Here is a 19,705-nt window from a genome sequence, read left to right on the forward strand (position 1 = left end):
ACATTTTCGGCAAGTGAGGCATCATCCGAGTCAGGAATTGACGACTTTTTCATACTTTGGAAAAATTCAGGTTTTGTATACCCCATTGCCAGGTATGCAATTTCTTCAAAATCTTTCGGAAGCAGCTTAGGCAGGTTTCTGAAATTTATATTCAATTTCATATGTACAGCCCACAGATGTTTGCAAAATTTTCCTTGGGATCCAATAGCACAATCACACATCTCCATGTCTTGCAAAACCGTATAAAATGTATTTTCATTTTCAGTCAAGATGACACATAATACATGTTTTCATCAATGTGGTGGACATCTAAGTCTTTAGCTTTTGTTTGTAATTTATAAGCCATACAAAGAGGTTTCGTGATACGATGGTTTGCAAATTATAGCATTCTTTTCATGTAGTACTTTTCCATGACTACGCATACAAATTCAACTAAAGAGCACATGTTAAAAGCTTTACATCTTTCTAATACAATATCTTTAAATATTCTTATGGATGATTCAACCATATTGTTTGTATTATGCCCTTTGAAAGAAGTTCCTGCCCTGTAACAAATTGCCCATTCTATTCTTCTCTCCCAAAGCGTTTCAACATGAGCAATATAGTTCTCATATTTACTAGCACTTGGATCATGAAGTAATGCGGAATATTCTTCAGTACATGCAAGTTCATTGGGTGCATATAAAATATTTCTAAAGAGTTCCATTAAATACTTCCTTTCATTTTTCAAGATATTATTTTTACGGTCCCACAGCCAACGCCATAAAGCTTGAGTTACATGGAATGTACACAACAGTAACCGAGAGTTAGCGTAAGTGACTTGCAGAGCTTTTCTCTCTGCTTTACAATCATCCGTCATAAATAAATCTGGTTCTCCTTTTCCTCCAAAGGCTCGATCACCCATTATTTGTTTAAATGTACTGAAAGCACTAACATATGTTTCTTCTGTCTGTGAAGAATGCAGTATACAAGCCAGTGGAATGGCTCCTATCTTTGAAGCTGTAAACATGAAAGTAACACATGTATTAGTTTGATCACATGATCCACTTGTATCGACAAATACAATGTCTCCTGAAAATGGTTTATCATGAGCTCTTTGCATGATAGGAGTTACAATTACGGTTATCAGAGGATTTTCTTTAATTGTCATGTGCACTCCACATTCACTAAGTTCTTTCTGCTTGTGACACAAAGCTTTAAGTAGACTCTCACTGTCTCTTCCACCGAAGTTAGACAACCTGAACATAAATAATTTTACATTTTAAAAAAAGCATGTTTCAGTGAAAAATTTTTAAAATAATTTCTTTACAAGTTACAACAGATTTTCAAATAATAAAATTACATAAAAAACAAATTTTACCCTATACATTTTGCTTATTAGCAGCCGAGCGGTAAAATCACTAAAGACTGGTAGTTTGACCCAGGTTTGAATCCTGGTGAGCAGGACTGCTGCATGGGAATTTTCAACTAACTCCTCCCCAAAAGTATTCCTCCTCATAGGCAGATAGTCGAGTTATTCTGCCTTAATCACTTCACCCACTATATTTTAGACCAGAGATTCTTAAACGTTTTTCAGTCGCGACCCCTTTTCATCACTTAAATTTTTTCGCGACCCACAAGACCCCATAATATTTTGCGGGATCCCATAAGTATTGCGCACATCCGACACACGTGCGAGTGAAACAGCAAATTTTTTTCACTTTTACTGCAATATACTATTGCAGTTTCAGGTTATTAACTTCATTTTTAATTTTAAGCATAGAACAATGTTAACATTTTAAGTAAGTAACAGACAAAATGACAGCGTCACGTTCAAAGCAAGGAAAATGAGCGATTATATTGTTACGAAATGTACAGGCGCGGTGAGATATCTTCCCCACAAAGGAGGGATGCCTTCATGGAAGACTGGCTCATATCCATTTTGCAGATAAAAACCACATAAACACTCGTGCAACCAGCCCGTTCACCTAGATTCAAACTATCAGTGTTCAATGACTGACCAGTGACCCAGGTGCCCATTAGTGACTAATGGGCACTTGGGAAGAGAAAGTATATGGAGTTGTTCAAGATACTCACTCTATTTATTATTTTGTATTTTAGTCATTGAATAAATGCAGACAAGATTAAGGACTTCTCCAAAATAGAAAAATAACTCACATTTGCAATATAAATAAAACAATGTAACCTACAGATTATACATAAAAATTGCATTGCCGTGAAATACACTAATACTTCAACATTCACTCCAGAAAAAATGCAGTTTTTAACTTTATTGAATGTTACATATTCTTTATTGAGTTGAACACTGATAAGCTGGGAAGTCGTTATCAACAAAAAGCCTGTTAAGGACAATTTGATGACAATTTCCACCGAGCTGAATGTATGTTCTTCAACACAGGCAATCATCACAAAAAAACATTTAGTCTCAATTTAACTTTATTTTCTGTACATTTTTTTGCCATGTAAATTACACAGCCTAAATTTGAAAACTGCACAAAATTATTTTTATATATTTTAAGATACTTTTAAGATTATTATATGGCAAATATCTTCTCAGAACAACCGTTAAATACTTTTTATGCAGTAAATGATTTAGATAAACATATAAAATATTATATTAACTGTCAAGAATTGCATGATATCTTAGTTCAAAAAAACACTAATTCAAATTACACATAACATCAAGATACATGAACACTACAAATCAGGTTTCTAAACTCCCAAGTTTATTCACGTCTAACACACATTCAACTGGTGGTGCCAGATCCAAGAAGTATACATCATGAAAGATTTACACCCTCTTTGGCTATTAAAATATATTTCCACATAAAATTTCTTACAAAACACTTATTTAAAGTTTAGGTGATAAAATATTTTAAAATGTTAGAAGTGAGCACGTGTAAATAAATAACTGTAAATAAAATATTATCAAAGCGTAATTCTTGAAAATTTCATTATGCAAGAACGCTTAAAAGAGATCTCAAGCATAAATATATACATATAATAGTTAAAATTTTATATTAGTAGGAACACTGACACATCTATTATTATTTAAGCATATTAGAACATTCCTGAAAGAGACAAATTATGGGATAAGTAAAAAGAAAATTGAAAATAAGCATTATTAAAAACAGAATTTGCAGTACTGGATGATGTAAGTAGGGCATTAAAAACCAAATATAACAAAGACCTTTTTAGAACGTATAAAAATAAGTAAATAAAAGGTTTAGTTCATCACAGTAAAACTGTGGTATCGAACAAAACGACAGATACTTAATATGTGAACTAAATATTTCACACTGTTTCATCAGAGTTTGGAACTACTCTGATATGCGCCCTCAAGTCGCCAAATATTTTTGGCGAGAAACTTTACGCTGCCATATTACTATCTAAATTTTTTGTCTACATTTCCAACTTTTAGCCTAAAATGTCTCCAAAACCGCGGTTTTCGCACATGCAAAATCTACGTTTTGAACACACAATTTAGCTTAAAGTCCGAAACAAAAAATTTAGATATCAAAAACGTAAAGTTTCTAACCAAAAATATTTGACAAGAATGTACACAGCGACATGTTTTAACTTAAAAAAACATCTACGAATGGCACAATGTAGGCAACGAATGAATCTACAAACTATGCACACCTCGCTTTAATAAATTAACACAACAATAAATTTCAAAGAATACCATGTACACAGCATCCTGTTTAAACTTCAAAAAAATTCTACGAATTGCACAATTTAGGCAAGGAAGGAATCTACGATCTACGCACTCCTCGCTTTAATAAAATAACGTAACAACAATAAACTTCAAATAATACCATGTACACAGCGTTGTGTTTCAACTTTAGGGGCCCACCAGCGGCCGAGCGGTAAAGTCGCTGAACACTGGTAGTTCGGTCCGAGGTTCGAATCCCGCGAACGGGCTGGCTGCATGGGTGTTTTCGTGGTTTTCCCCCATGTGTAACGTGTATACGAGCCGGTTTCCCTTAGAAAGTCCTCCACGAAGGCATCCCTCCCCTTGGGCAGATAGCCCTGGTGTGCTTTGCCATAATTAAATACACAATACACACTGTTTCAACTTTAAAAAACACCTACGAATTGCACAGTCTAGACACTAAACAACAAAATAAACTAAAATAAATTTCAAACAATTTAAAAAAACAACAATAACGACAGAAATTCATACTAAAGAACCAATGAACATAACATTCTACAAAATAAGAATAAGGATAAAATAAAATGCACTTACCATGAATTAATGCGTTTTCGAATAGCAGAAATATAAATTTCATACCTCCTTAAACATGCCGCCACGTAATCACTATCGTATTTACATGACAGCCAGACACACTATCCAGAAAATTTATACTATGGTTCACAAATAAATAAAATCACAAATCCCTACTTCTATCCTTCACTGCCATTAAAAATAATCTCCCAGACCCTCTTTCCACACTTCCAAATGCCCACTACCCCTCAACAGGATAGTCACAATGATATTTCCTTTTGCCGAACTTCAACAACTACCATTTTATCTTTCTCTCCCATCTTCTCAGACACAGAGGCGAATCAACGAGCTCCAACGAAAGATTTTTCAACGTCAACAGGGTTGCCATAGAACACGCAATCGCGCCAAAAACCAGCGCAGAACACATATCGCCACATTTGGTGAAATTAGGGCGTATATTAGAGTTGTACCCAGAGTTTTTATACAAAAATATAAGTAACTCTGTATTAGTTCTGAAATGCAGAAAAATTAAACCATGCTTCAAAAACAGTTTCACAAAAGAATGCTTTTCAGTTCTACATGAGTCTATGAAAACTAAAACTGGTACTCAAAGTAACTACCACAAAACCAAAGTTTTTACACATAAAAAATCATTAATACTTATTTATTTTTGGAATACTTTAATGACCAAGTAACTAACAAAGAATAAAAACAATATTCAATATATAAGTTTCATAAATGGCACTTAATACCTTAATACTAGCAGAGAAAAAGAGCAATAATATTTAATACATTTAGAATTGCTTTAAAAAATTAAATTATTACACCTAAAAAAACAGCTATACTTATTTATTTTTGGAAAACCAAGCTTAAGAACACAGCAAAATATAATTTCTCCGTTTATTCTACAAAAACAAATTGGTACTCAAAATCAATAAAGAACAACAGTAATATTTGATTCAACTCTTTCTGAAATAATAACCAACAGAAAATTAAATTTGAAAAGAACATAGTAAAATCTGTTAAATAAATTAAAGAATAAGCAAAAAAAAAAAAAAATATTAAATTACGAAAATAAACAATAATTTTGATAACTACAAATACCTGAAAATATCGAATCCCAAATGCTCAACGTTCACCGCTCCAACCTCACTCAATAAAACCACGTGCAGAGGAATGAACCTGTTTGAATTGTCTCCAACTCGATCCCCATCGGTTAAACCCACCTCAGCAATATTTCTTCCACATCCGCTCTTTTTAGTGGACTGTACCAGGCGGCAAACATCAAAAGGATCTGGTTGGGATTTGAGACTGTAGTCTTTCAGACTGGTAACTTTGGAGTTCTTTGCCTTCATCCAAATAACTGGTTAGTCTATATTTTCGGATGCCCCTTGGATTATTGCCAAGTTGTTGTTTCATTTATCACCAAATTGTTTCATTTATAGTAACCTGAGTAGTTGAATCTTAATATAGTATAATCTATTAGGATGTAATTGCGGTGAATTAAACTGATGGGAAAATATTTGTAAGGGCTTATTTCTGCGTTGGATATCAGGTAGGAAGTACGTTGCTTATTTCGTGCAGTACACCATAAAATGGTTATATGTTATAAGATTAATGTGAAGCTTCTGTATGATTTAAAATGAAAGGGGAAAAAAAAACATTAATTGATTGCTGTGTAAATGAAGGTTTACCTAACAGTCATTATGCGTATAGTCGAACAAAAAGATCGTTCAGATGGCTTCGAGTGGGTTTGTCAAAACAAAGGTTCATGTAGGAAATGTCACCGACAGTCAGTCTGGCACTACGGAGGATATTTTTTATGTGGTGATGGCAATAAACATACTCTAGTTCAATAATTTTAGAAAGCTTTTGGATGCTGTTAAGGAATTTTGTGTGTCACAGACTGAAGACACAGAAATTTCTAAATATGGCAAGTTGATATTTTCTTTTCGTAGTGCTATATGTGATAAGATGTATTTCCTTTTTTATGTTATTTTTTTATGTGATTTATAATGCAGTTTATTGGGCTTTGATTGGCTACAATATAATTTAGCTGATGAGTAACTTTGTGTTAACATTATATGATGTCATTATTCTCCAGATTTTTTTTAATGTGAAAATATATCGATGTCTACATGGACACCGCGTATGTGCAATTCTGTGACTTGTTATTTTGGTTTTGTGCACCAGCCATCTCGACATTGTGCCTTACTGGCCAATCGCCAGTTTTCACCCTTAAAGGGCGGCCTTAAATACATTTTTACCAAATAATCAAATCCAGTCTATAAAAGAAATAAATATAATAAAATATATAAGGATTCAGAGAATTAAATGGGCAGGACACCTGTGCAGAATGGATGAAAATCGAGTAACTAAAAAGATCGGCCAGATCATTCAGCACCCGAAAAAGAGGGAGACCTAGATTTAGGTGGCTCGAATGTTTGGAAACAGACTTACAAATTTTAAAAATTACCAATTGGATGTCCATGGCCAGGAACAGAAGAGCTTGGAATTTGATTCTTCTGGCAAGAGCCCATCCTGCGCTGTCCGGCCATTGAAGAAGCAGAAACAATAAAATGGATAAAAGTAAATAAAATTTAAATTATGGAATGTACTTTATTAAATTAATAACAAGTGGTTGAAAATATATATTTTAATTACTATTATTAATGTGCATTATAATTATTTCTAATAATAAATTTGCTTAAAAAGTAAAGAAAGTAAAAAGCATCACATTACTAAGCAATCATTAATAATTAATTACTAATCTTTATATTTGTGAACAAGACTCATATAATGTTATTTCATAACAAGATAATAAAAATAAAAGATTTACCATTATTGGGCTTTATCTTACCTCCATTTTTCATATAAATATGATACCTGTCGAAGTGTAGGATTAATTTGAGCATTCGCTAAAACAGATGCTGCATCATCCAATTCCATGTATAAAAAACTCATTTCATGTAAATTTTTGGCTGCAGTAGGTGTTAGACCATCATTAAAATATTTAAAAAAAGTCTCCTTTGTTTCTGTATTTATGCGCAAGAAGCTATAAGCTTCTGCAACATTCACATGATGAGAATGGTTAAAAGAAATCTGAAATAAACAATATATATATATATATATGTGTTACATAAATAATCGGGTAAAGTGCAGAATCACCCACTTATTTGTTTGGCACTTTAATGGCATTTTTATGTAATTCTGAGAATTTTTTTTTTTTTTTAAAGTGAAAATAGATCAATGTGTACGTGAATACTGAGTATGTGCAATTCTTAAAAACACGCCAAGCAGTGGGTGATTCTGCACTTTCCACAAAAAATCTTAGACCAGTTCTAAAATCTAGCAGAAGTTCTGTTTGAGAAATAAATGAAAAGATGATCATATGAAAAATTTTAATATTCAATGTTGTCATATAAAACCTCTTAGTCATTCAGAATTAAAAAAAATTCAAAAAATTATAATCTTTCATTTACATATTATTAACATATTCTAATACTCTATTTAAATATTATTAATATATTCTAATTCTTTATTTATATATTCTTTATTTTATGATTATTCCAATACACAAGTATATATTTTACTTCTTATATCCAAGTAATATTTAATGGACTGAAATTTTTAAAACTGAAAAAAACCTCATTAAACATATAGTATTTATTTTTGAATTTAATTTTCATCTTTTCGAAAACGTATTTAGTGTAAAAAAATGGTGAATTTATACATAATCAGAATAAAAGCCTTTCTTTTTGTTTTATTTTAGTTTATTATGTTCATTAAAGAATACAAAAAATTAAAATGCCCGATAATTTTGAGCCACTATATTCTAAAAGAAGTATTAAAATGTATTAATCTATTTGCTAACCTTGATTTTGGAACATAAATCTGGTGAATGCTTCCTCATTTTTATACATACTGATGCACTGCAATTGCCGTTCCTTGATCTGAAATTTTCTTCCTTGATCTGACGTGGTTTTTTATTAAAACTGCTGTGTTGGCACTTGTACAATTTTTTGTATATTGACTTCATATCTGGATAAGTCTTCCGAACAATCCAGTTTGTTCTACTCGCATCGCTGAATTTTGCGATAAATGAATCACATTTACTGCTATGTGTATCACCTTTAAGATTTTTCATACACTTTACATCCACTTCAGCAGTGAACTGTTCTTCATCTCTTTCTTCAAACACAGAAATGGAATACGGTACATCGATAAACGATAACCACTTACTAAAGATTTCCTTTAAATTTCCATTCATAATTACTTATATTACAATACTCTCACAATAAGCTCTTAATCACAGAATTTACTCCTCAAAAAGCGCGCCGTAACTACTCGTAACTGGGGTACGTGGAGTATGGCGACTTCTATTTGCCAGGTCAAACTAGTCGATTTCTGTGTGACGTCAAAAATTCGAAAAGTGGGCTAGTGTTTGGAAATACGCGGTTCGGATCACACAATTAAGGTAGAATATAATAGGTGCTACTATTTTAACAGGCGTAGGAAAAGGGGAAAGTGTTATCATACCTCGAATCCCATTAATCCCCACTGACCTACCATTTCACTTTAAAAGACTGTAGTTTCCAATAAAACTTAGTTTTGCTGTTACTATTAACAAAGCTCAAGGGCAAACATTACAGGTAGCAAGGGTACATTTGGAAAAGTCATGCTTTTCCCATGGTCAACTATATGTTGCCTGTTCGCGTGTATCCAAAGCCAGGAATATGTATGTATTAACGCCGAATGGAAAAAACGTATAATATACGAGGGTAAGTTGAAAAATAAGTTTCCCCTGTCGACTGTGGTCAGAGTTGTGTATGAAAGTCAAAAAATAGAACGAGACATTAAAGATATGACATACCTTTATTTATCCACATAGGTACCAAGTACATTGAGACATTTGTCATATCTCTTGATAAGCTTCAAAAAGCCCTCCAGGAAAAAATCAGGGCTTTGCATATGGAAGAAGCGTTGAACGGCTTGTTTCACTTCAGTATTGCTTCCAAAGCGCCTTCCCCCGAGATTTTTCTTCAAAGCCGGAAACAGATGGAAGTCGCTTGGTTCGAGATCAGGACTGTATGGCGGATGGTGTAGGCGCTCCCAACCAAGAGTTGCAATATGGTTTTGCGTTGCCGTCACCGAATGTGGTCTGGCATTGTCATCCAACCACAGAACGCCAGATGGGAGAAGGCCAGGCCGCTTTTTCCGAATCGCCTATTTCAATTTCGACAGGGTGTCACAGTAGCGCGTAGCATTGATGGTTCCAACCTCCAAAAAGTCCAGCAACAAAACTCCTTGGGCGTCCCAGAAAACTGTGAGGAGCACTTTACCTGCAGAGGGAGTTGTCTTGAACTTCTTTCGGACAGGTGATGACGGATGTTTCCACTCCATAGATGAGGCCTTCGATTCTGGCGTGAAATGGTGGACCCACGTTTCATCCCCCGTCACAATCCGAAACAGAAAGTCATTGCCATCGTCATGGTAACGCACGAGATGTTCCAGGCTGACCTCCATGCGTTGTTCCTTGTGTGTCGAGGTCAATTGTCGGGGCACCCATCGTGCTGACACTTTTCTGTATTGAAGAATGTCGTGGATGATGTTTTGAGCTCGCTCATGTGAGATTCCAAGTTCTTCCGCTACTTCATCGATGGTGACACGCCGGTTCGCTCTAATCATGTCATCCACCTTCCTGACATTTGCATCTGTAGTGGCCGTGCGTGTCCGTCCAGCTCTCGGTATGTCCTCCACTTGCTGACGTCCATCACTGAATGTGCGACACCATCTCCGCACCATTTGCTTCGACATCACACCTGGCCCATAGACATCCACGAGGCGGTTATGAATTTCTGTTCCTGATACTCCACGTGCCCATTCATAGCGGATAACCGCTCTCACTTCCTCCTTTGACCACGAATTCAAAACGCACCTTCTCTCCATACCTACCGGGGCTCAAATGAGAGGCTGGTCTCCGCTTTGCGCAGGCACTGCAACAGCGCCATCTGCTTGATTTGCAGCAACCTCTACCCAATGGTGTATCGGTGACTTGCGCGTTTTCCTGCTGTGTCGCCTTTCGCCCATAGCCGTTCAACGCTTCTTCCATATGCAAAGCGTGAATTTTTCTTGGAGGACTTTTTGAAGCTTATCAAGCGATATGACAAATGTCTCAACGTACTCGTACGAGAATAATAAAATAAAGGTATGTCATATCTGCAATGTCTCATTCTATTTTTTGACTTTCATACACGACTTTGACCACAGTCGACAGGGGAAACTTATTTTTCAACTTACCTACGTAGTATACAGAAGCATCCTAGAATAACAATCTTATTCGTGTTCTTCTGAAAAAGAATGAATGTTTTTAACGTTTTGTTAAGACTAGATTGCCCAAGGAAGTCATTTTGACTGCTTTTAATTTCAATTAGAAAAACAATTATGTACATAACGACACAATTTCTTAGAATTTTGTGACTTTTTGTACAACATATAAATGTATTTATTCATAATTGTAGTTACCCCCTTTTTAATTTCCGGTCTATATATGTGTGTTATACCTATATTGCCCAAAAGCATTCATTTTGAATTCTTGGGAAGTGTTAAATAATAAAATGACTCTTATTATTGAATTGAGTAAATTTCTTATATGACCAGTTCGGCTCTGTATTGAAATAATAGTCTTCATTTTTTTTCCGATTACCGTCACATGATAACTTACAAGTACATGATAAATTGTCGATTTGGGGGTATACTTGACAAGTTGCAGTTTCTCAGTAAGCTAAAGTAGTGTTTGTAAATCGAATCTTTATGCAGTGATACTTGTTCTAGCAAGTTGTTTATTTATTTCTTTTGCGCCCTAAATTCATGAAAGAAATGTCGAACAGAAGTGAGTTATTGGAAAAGCTAACGAACATAAGTGAAGAGCGCTCCGATATAGAATCAGATGCAACAAATTCTGAACTATCATCTGAAGACGAAGCGGATTATATTCAAAGTGAAACATCTGACACTGAAGATAGCGATGAAGAGTCGATCACCAATGATGAAAATGAAAGTGTCATCAATATGCCCAGGAAAAGGTGTAGGGTGCTAAGTAGTTCAGACTCTGATGAAGAAACTGAAAACACCTTTCAGGAGAACGAAACAGCTGCCGATGGTACTGTGTGGTCAAAATTTGACGAAGGTGGTATTCCTGGAAGGTTACCATCTACTTGTATTTTCAAGGGTTTGAAAGGCCAACAGGCTTCGCAAACTTGTCAAGTACGACCTTGCCACAACAACAAAACAAATAATATATATGAAAAATGTCAAAAGTATATTTGCGAGAGATGTAGACATAAAAAGATTTCCAATTTCATTTGCAAAAAATGTATAAATAATAATGCATAATTTTTTTCCAAGTGAAGTAACTTTTTTTTATTGTTCATATTTACTAAAAACTTGTTATATAACTGTAAATACTATAAAAATATTAAAAATTAAATTTAAACAAATTTCTTTACACATTAGTTATTCTCTCAGAATGCAGTCATTTTGACTGCTTTTGGGCAATATAGGTATACACTAAGTTTCAGTCTTTCTAGTGTTAATACTTTAAACTTTCTGAAATCTTGGTAATGAAAATTATTTATTTTTGTAGTGAGATATCTTAGTAAAGCATGTTTTTCAGTTTTTAAATTATATTTTATTTTATAATTTTTTTTAGTAAAAAAAAAAAAAAAAAAAAAAAAAAAAAAAAAAAAAAAAAAAAAAAAAAACATAAGATTGCAACGTTTGATATATCCAAAAATCGGATTCTAAAAATTATGCAGAGCGTTTTAGCGACATCAATATGGATTTCTTTTTATCTCATTGAAAAAGGGTAGTATTTACGCGGAGTGTATTTTTGACTTTAAAAATTAGTAACTAAAATTTTATCCTGACTATCCTGGTCAGGCAATAAGAAAAAAAAAAAAAAAAAAAAAAAAAAAAAAAATCAAATTATTTGCTTTTCTTTTCAATACTTTTTGAAATGTATTCAAGGACATAAACGCGAGCGAAGCCGCGGGTAATAGCGAATAAGTCATAAATTAGCAAAACCATTGGATCCGTATCAAAAAATGCAAATTTTTATAAGAGATATTCGAACGAATAATTGCATGAATTATATAACTAATTAAAACATAAAATAATTATTAATATTAATAACTTTTTATTGACGTTGTAATAATAAAAAAGTACTTTTTAAATCAAAATAGCGAAAGGAATGTTCCTTTGACTGCAATGATTCATAAAATAATACACTGCATAAAAAAAGGGGGGACAGTTATGTATTTCCCGATCTACTGGGCTGACAGACGAAATTTAACTTGAGTTTTTCCATGTTTCGAAAGCGCAGCTTAGAACACATATTAGATTTATATATAACGTTGATCAAACGTAGGTATTTTGACCCCATGTTAAAATTGACCGTAAACTAACTGTTGTAAACAAAAATACACGAAACTCGTTTCTACTGCAACCTAAAAATGCCAGGTGCTAAATATCAAAAGTAAAATTAAAGACTGGTAGAAGAATAACAAAACGAACATAACGCTGTTTGTTTCTGAAAATCGAAATTGCTTTCTCACCAATCCAATATTACTGATTAATAAATTGAATACTTAATGAAGTAAATTTTCACTTATCATTTGCTTCTTTGGAATTCTTCCATCCATCTCTGAATAAATTCCTCCTCAGAGGAAAAAGCACTTGTCTGGTGATTCGGATTCTCCTATGCAGCTGATGTCTTTCCCGGTCGCTTGGGTTTCTGTCAATGGTCCCTTAACAATATCGATTTTCGCTGAGGTTGAGGAAATTCTGGTGTAACTACCCGCTTCGTTGATAGACGATCTGCCGTCAAAGATTTGTATTTGCTTGCTTGTCTTTTGAGACCGTTGATCTAGTTCCTCTTCTAGCTACCTCTTAAAGCGTCCATTCCGGCTTGGTTAACCCGTCATTTTTTCGTTGCTGTAAAACTGCTGCTAGCCTTCTCCATCACTCCTTTACAACAGCTCGTCGCCCAATCTTGGTCGCCCCATCTCAGGGATGCTTTTACTCCTTGATGTTTCCTCTAACCTCTGCTTTTTTCTCTCTCAGCTTTTCCGCCATCCTTCCTTCCCTTTTTTTTTTTTCTTTTTGCGCATCTTGTAGCCTGAACGTCAACGCTGGCTTAGATGGCCTTTTATTGCTCAAACTAGGTGCTTCCTGCGAAGCCTTTCTTAATAGTGATGTATCAGGGCGTTCATAATAGCGCTTAATCCGGTCCAAGTTTACTTTTACACATTTAACATTTTGTCTTTTTAAAACAACAATTGTTTCCTTCATTCGCTTCAAACTTATCAGAAAATTTTCCTACCTTTCTTTCTGGTGCACAAGAAAGAAAATATTTAATTTCCAAGAATTAATCTCCCACCTCAAGGGACACCTCCCACCCTAAAATCAAATTCCCCTCTTTTCTTGTAATAATAAAATTTTTGTTTCGCGCGAGTCATATCCGGAATTCTATTTATCTCATTTACCTTTACTAATTTCTGAATGTTTGCTATCTTAAATTCTGTTTTTTAATCTGTTATCTTAAAATCTTTTTTTTTTTTTTTTCTGGAAAAGGGGTTTCCTTTTCCAGAAAAAAAAATAAAATGTTGTTTTTAAATATTTTTATGATTTTGCTGCTGAATCGAATTTTATGTGACGTTATTATGATTTTATATGACCAATAACGTAATATTTAATAAATATAGTACACAAAGCGTTACTGGACGTTCGTACACAAAAAAGTGTTTTGTAAAATCATCTTAGAAAAAAAAATTAACATGGTATAACGAACTAAAAAAAATCTGATGTGTACACCCCATGACTTCCTTGCACGGAATATTAAATTATATGCATTTTTTTCTTGCATTTCATTTAAACTTATTGGATTGAATTAAATATATATCGTCGATAGCGCATAACCACAATAGAATAAATGCACTTTTTAAAATTCACCATATTTCTTTACCATAGCTACACTCTGGCGCTAGGTTCACTTAACAGCGTTACATTTCGTCCATATTACAACTCAGAATGCATATAAATTTATATCATTTGCAGAATTATCTAATCGTTGCCACATGTTCTATTCAAATACTATAATAAATCTAAAACGATGTATAAAAGAAATTAAGCAACCAAAACAAAAAAGAAATAGTTTTTCACAGACGATTCAGTATTTCTCATTCAATTAATTCAGTTCTCACTTCGCGACAAGGCAAAAAAACATAAAACCTCAAAGATCCTTTCCTTATTTCAATATAATGAATATTGAATCTTGTAGGAAGAATAAAGCTAATTTTTCAGAATAAACAAAATACTTTTATTTAAATTTTAAAACAGAACCAAAAAAAAAAAATAAATACTGCAGCTCTAAACTATCAAAATTTTAAACTCTTAACTACTGCAATTAAAACTCTTACAACTATTAAAAAACTAAAAATCTTAAACTCTCTAAAACAAAATATATAAAAAATCTTTCGAATCCTCTTCTTGTTGCCACACCGTAAAATGCAAGTTCTTGTCCTATTATTTATATTTCACGTTCTCTTTAAGTCACGATCTTCACAAGTCATGATCTTTACAAGTCACGATCTTTACTAGTCCCCCCACAAGAAGCACATTCGTCACCGTAGAGACAATGTTGCTCAGAGTTCATTGAGAGAGAAAGAGTTAACAGCTAACCTTGAAAAAGCATCAGCATTCCCATGTGAACTTCCTTTGCGGTATGTCACAGTCATGATATACCGTTGGAACGCTAAGGCCCAACGAGACAGTTTAGCACCATGAGGGGCGCTTTGGGTCAAGTAGGTGAGGGGATTGTGATCAGACACAATCTGCACTTTGGCACCGAAAATCCATGTGTCAAATTTTTTCAAGGCTTCGATGACACAAAATGCTTCGCGTTCGATGGTTGACCATCGTTGTTGACAGGGCGTTAATTTCTTGCTGAAAAATGTTATGGGCATTTCTTTTGTAAATGGCTTATGTTCATTATCATTCTCACCTATGGTGGGCAATCCTAGTAGCTGTTATTCCTTATCATCTCTCCTCTCTTCTATCTTTCCAATGGCTTTGTCAAGTAGCTCATACCATTTATCAATTGTTTCAACTTTATCAATTTCTTCAAATATGGGATTTCTGTGCTTGGTGAAAGTCCTATAAACTAAAAAAAAATCTCAGCATTTTTTTTCTTCTGCTTTTTTTAATAATTCTTCATCAACATGATGTAGATCGTCTACCTCGGACTCGGGCTCTTCTATTAATTCAGCAATTCCTTCCGTTTCTTTCTCGTCTTCCAGTTCTTCGCTTTCATCCGAATAACTTTCTGTTCAATCTTCCATGTTTTCACCCTTGAACTTGAAAGGTTTCTGTGGTTTTCAGTATCATTGTGGATGACATTTTCCTTTTCAGTTTCAACTTTTGTTGTATAATCCACACTTTCTTTTTCATCTCCCAGTTCAACAGTATCTATGCTGTCCTTATTGTACTTTTTGTTTCTGTTATCATCCAGAATTTCTTTTTCAGTAAATTGTAATAGTTCACTGTTATCTGCAAGTTTATTTTCAGTTTCAAGATCTGCAGCTTCTGTGTGATTTACATTTTCATTTTCAGTTACTAAGTCAGCTTTCATACTTTCCTTATGGATTATTAAGTCATTCTTTTTATCATCTACTTTTTCCTTCTCGTTTCCAATTTCAGCAATATATTCTTTCTCTTCTATGTTCTCATAATCAAGATTTACTTGAGTTTTATTGTCATTTGCAATTATTTCTTTTTCAGCTGCAGTTTCAGCATCATCTGTATTTTCTGTTTTGGTTATTGGCTTCACTTGAGTTTCACTTTCATTCAAATTTTTTTTTTCAACTGGGATTTCAGTCTCACCCATAAATTCGTTTTTACTTTCAGGTGGAATAATTTCTACATCTGTTATTTTGCTGTCAATTAACTTTTCCCCTTTGAGTTCATCTTCTGTTTCTACCCTCTTAGTTTCTCCTGTTATAATTTCTTCCTTCTATGCTTCCTGTTCAACAATTTTATCTTCTATCATTTCTGTTTTCTCCATTTCTGTAAAGGGCAGTTCTTTACAACTTCCACAGAATTTTTTAACATCTTGCTTAATAGTAGGCCAAAAGAATGAGTACTTGATTCGTTGAATTGTCTTTTTCTCACCGAGGTGGCCGGCAAGAGGGATTTCATGTGCCATTCTTAGGACTTCCCTTCTTTTTTCTAAAGGTAACACAACTTGCTTAATGTTTTCACCACAGATATATTCGGAATGAAGTAATATGCCATCATCGAAAGTATATGAATTTTGATTTTTATTTGCCCATTCAAAGCATTTTTTCAGAGTTTCGTCTTGTTCTTGATGTGTCTTGAATTCTAGTCTTACTCTATTCGTTGTTTTCCCAGACTCTATGTTTTCTTAGAAAAGCTGATTAACAGCCAAATTTGTAGTATTTTCTTCAACTGATAACGGTTTATCATCTGTCTCTTTGTACTCTAAGGGGGGTGCATCCCAATAACGATCACAGTTAAACAGTTCGATATTCCCACAGAGTGTTTCATAAGCTGAAGGACTCAATAGCAAATCGGTAACTAGCTTTTTTGAAACAGCACACGTAATGGACACTCTACCGTGAAAATCATCGTCAATTTTCATCTGGAAAATCTTTAGTGGAGTAATTTCGTTTTCACCAAAAGCAGAAGATATCTCTATTTTACTTTCTCCTTCGCAAGGTATGTTGTCAACCAATTTCTCACGGACTACTGAGATTTGTGCTCCCGTGTCTACGATTCCATTTAAAATAATATCTCCACATTTAACTTTGACAAGTTTTAATTCATCTATGTTTCTAGACACGTCCACTGATTTTGAGACAGGAATAGAGATCTTGGCAGTTAGCACTTCTGGTTTTTCTTTTTCTGTAAGGGGTGCTTGTGTTTGTATTAAGTTGTTTTGTGCTGTTGCAGAAGCACTTCTTGGTATCCGATTTTTGGTACATAACTTAGATGTATGACCTTCTTTTCCACAATTATAGCAAGTTAGTTTGAAACTAGGCTTTTGTGGTTCGTCACTTTTACGGGATGGGTACACTCTTGGCGTGTTTTCAGCGGACAGCGATTTATTTCTGAAAACTCTTTCTGGAAGTGGAGAATGAGGTTGCCATTTTTTATTAGTTCTGTCTGCTGATGGATTACCACCAGTCCGTTTTGAGATATTACGAACACTGTCATATTCGTCAAGTTTATCAGCTAATTTGGTTGGAGAAACGAACTTCGCCCAGTCGTCAAGAAGATGGTCTCTTACTTCATAGGGTACTCTTTTCTTAATTTGGTCAGTAATAATCAAGTCTTTTAACGCGGCAAAATTTGTGATTTCAAGACCATTGATCCATTCTTCAAAATAACTTGTAATTTCGTAGCAAAAATCTCTCCATGATTTTTCAGCGCTCTTTTGGTGCATCACAAATTTTTTTCTAAAGCTTTCAGGATTTAATTTAAATCTCTTCAATAAAATGGCCTTAATGTACTCATAATCTTCAAAATTTTCTTCAGATTCCCTACCAATTAATTGAATGATTTCAGATGGCATTAAAGTCAATAAACATGAAACCCAATCTTTAGGATCAATCTTTGTCCTTTTAGCTTGTCTTTCAAATAAGGATAAATAAATCACAATATCATCGTGTCTAAAATTGAATTTGGGAATAAGCTTAATTAAATCAAAATTATGATGTCCATTTTCATTTGTTGGTGGAGTTTGTGTTAGTCGAACACGAGATTCAATTTCGAGTTTCCTCAATTCAAACTCCATTTGCTCTCTTCTGCTGTGCTTCTAATTCTTCTTTCCTTCGTTGTTCCTCAATCTCTTCTTTCCTTCGCCTTTCTTCAAGCTCTTCTTTCTCCTTTCTTCGCTGTTCCTCAATCTCTTCTTTCCTTCGCCTTTCCTCAAGCTCTTCTTTCTCCTTTCTTCGCTGTTCCTCTTCTTTTCTTTCCCTCTCTTCAATAATCGTTAAAAACACTTCTTTAGCAAATGCTTCATCATATGTATCACTTTGAATTATTTCATTTTTTATTGCCACGATTTTCATACTTGGATCTACTTGAATTTCTAATTCAGCAGCTAAAGCCAGCAAATCCTCTTTTTTCTCACGTCCCATAAAAGCCATGTCTCGATTTTAAATAAACCTTATTCTTTGCAAATTTAATAAAAAAAACTAATTTCTTGTTAATGCGTCCTACAATTTATCCTTAACATTAGTTAAAGTATGAACTCCCTGACTGCGGTTTTCTCTTTCGTTGGGGAAACAAAAAACAAAAAAACAAAAAAACAAACAAAAAAAAAAATCGTTTTTATGTGCAACACTGTAGCAGCTGGCTGACGCTACAGTACTGATACTGTACAGTACTACAAATACTGATTTCTGATTTTATTCAGTCAATACTCTTAGTTTTATAAAAAGCAATTTTTTTTCTTTTTCTATTCAAATATAATTCACAATGAATTTAATTTTATTCGGCACGAAAATCAGTCAGTGGAATCAATACTTTATGTGTTGTTCACCTACTCTGACGAGTCAAATGAAATTACATTTGAACACTGGCGTATTCATTACTTTGACAAGTAAATAAACTAAGATTCCATGACGGAAATAATAATTAACTTTTCATAATCTTAATTAATTATTTTACGTTTACAAGGTAAATTGAGCTCTCACCTGAGTTATTTTGGTTCGTAGTTATATGCGGGAAAACCCCGATCCTGCCGGCTGCGCCAGTAAAGATCCTTTCCTTATTTCAATATAATGAATATTGAATCTTGTAGGAAGAATAAAGCTAATTTTTCAGAATAAACAAAATACTTTTATTTAAATTTTAAAACAGAACCAAAAAAAAAAAAAAAAAATAAATACTGCAGCTCTAAACTATCAAAATTTTAAACTCTTAACTACTGCAGTTAAAACTCTTACAACTATTAAAAAACTAAAAATCTTAAACTCTCTAAAACAAAATATATAAAAAATCTTTCGAATCCTCTTCTTGTTGCCACACCGTAAAATGCAAGTTCTTGTCCTATTATTTATATTTCACGTTCTCTTTAAGTCACGATCTTCACAAGTCATGATCTTTACAAGTCACGATCTTTACAAGTCACGATCTTTACTATATCTATATTAAAAATTACGAAGTAAATCTGAAACACTTATTTCCTCGAATAAATTCCAGAATGGATTAAGCATGATTTAATTCGCAATAATAAAAGAAGGCGTTATCTTTGTAGTTACGAAGCTTAGTTTCTCTAGATTGGCAACAAATCCGCTATTTTGCCAAGATTGAAATGTAAACAAGCATGTCCGCCATCGTAAAATTCATTAGGCTTAGCTGCACTCAAATAACTTTTAAATTGTTGATAACTCC

At 33.7% G+C, this 19,705-nt stretch overlaps 1 protein-coding gene across 1 annotated transcript; it reads right to left on the reverse strand.

Moving 5' to 3' along the window:
• Positions 1-379: 379 nt before the first annotated feature.
• On the reverse strand, positions 380-8,498 carry LOC146996241 (uncharacterized). Its single transcript, XM_085821395.1, has 3 exons — positions 8,103-8,498; positions 7,089-7,330; positions 380-1,238 (listed from the first exon to the last, which is right to left on the reverse strand). Exons 1-3 carry the CDS (start codon positions 8,496-8,498, stop codon positions 380-382), a joined length of 1,497 nt encoding a protein of 498 aa, XP_085677521.1.
• Positions 8,499-19,705: the final 11,207 nt, after the last annotated feature.

Source organism: Stegodyphus dumicola, chromosome 7 (assembly GCF_044657685.1).
Source record: "Stegodyphus dumicola isolate Sdum_Otavi_A_Nest chromosome 7, ASM4465768v1".
In the NCBI taxonomy this organism is placed as follows: Eukaryota; Metazoa; Arthropoda; class Arachnida; order Araneae; family Eresidae; genus Stegodyphus; species Stegodyphus dumicola.

Bases quoted from the DNA above. Each gene is read 5' to 3' on its own strand.
- LOC146996241 (XM_085821395.1), bottom strand. From the start codon at position 8,498: ATGAATGGAAATTTAAAGGAAATCTTTAGTAAGTGGTTATCGTTTATC. The intron at 7,331-8,102 runs GTTAGCAAATAG...TGTTTATTTCAG, and splicing joins ATTTATGTTCCAAAATCAAG to ATTTCTTTTAACCATTCTCA. The intron at 1,239-7,088 runs GTAAGATAAAGC...ATTTATGTTCAG, and splicing joins TATTTATATGAAAAATGGAG to GTTGTCTAACTTCGGTGGAA.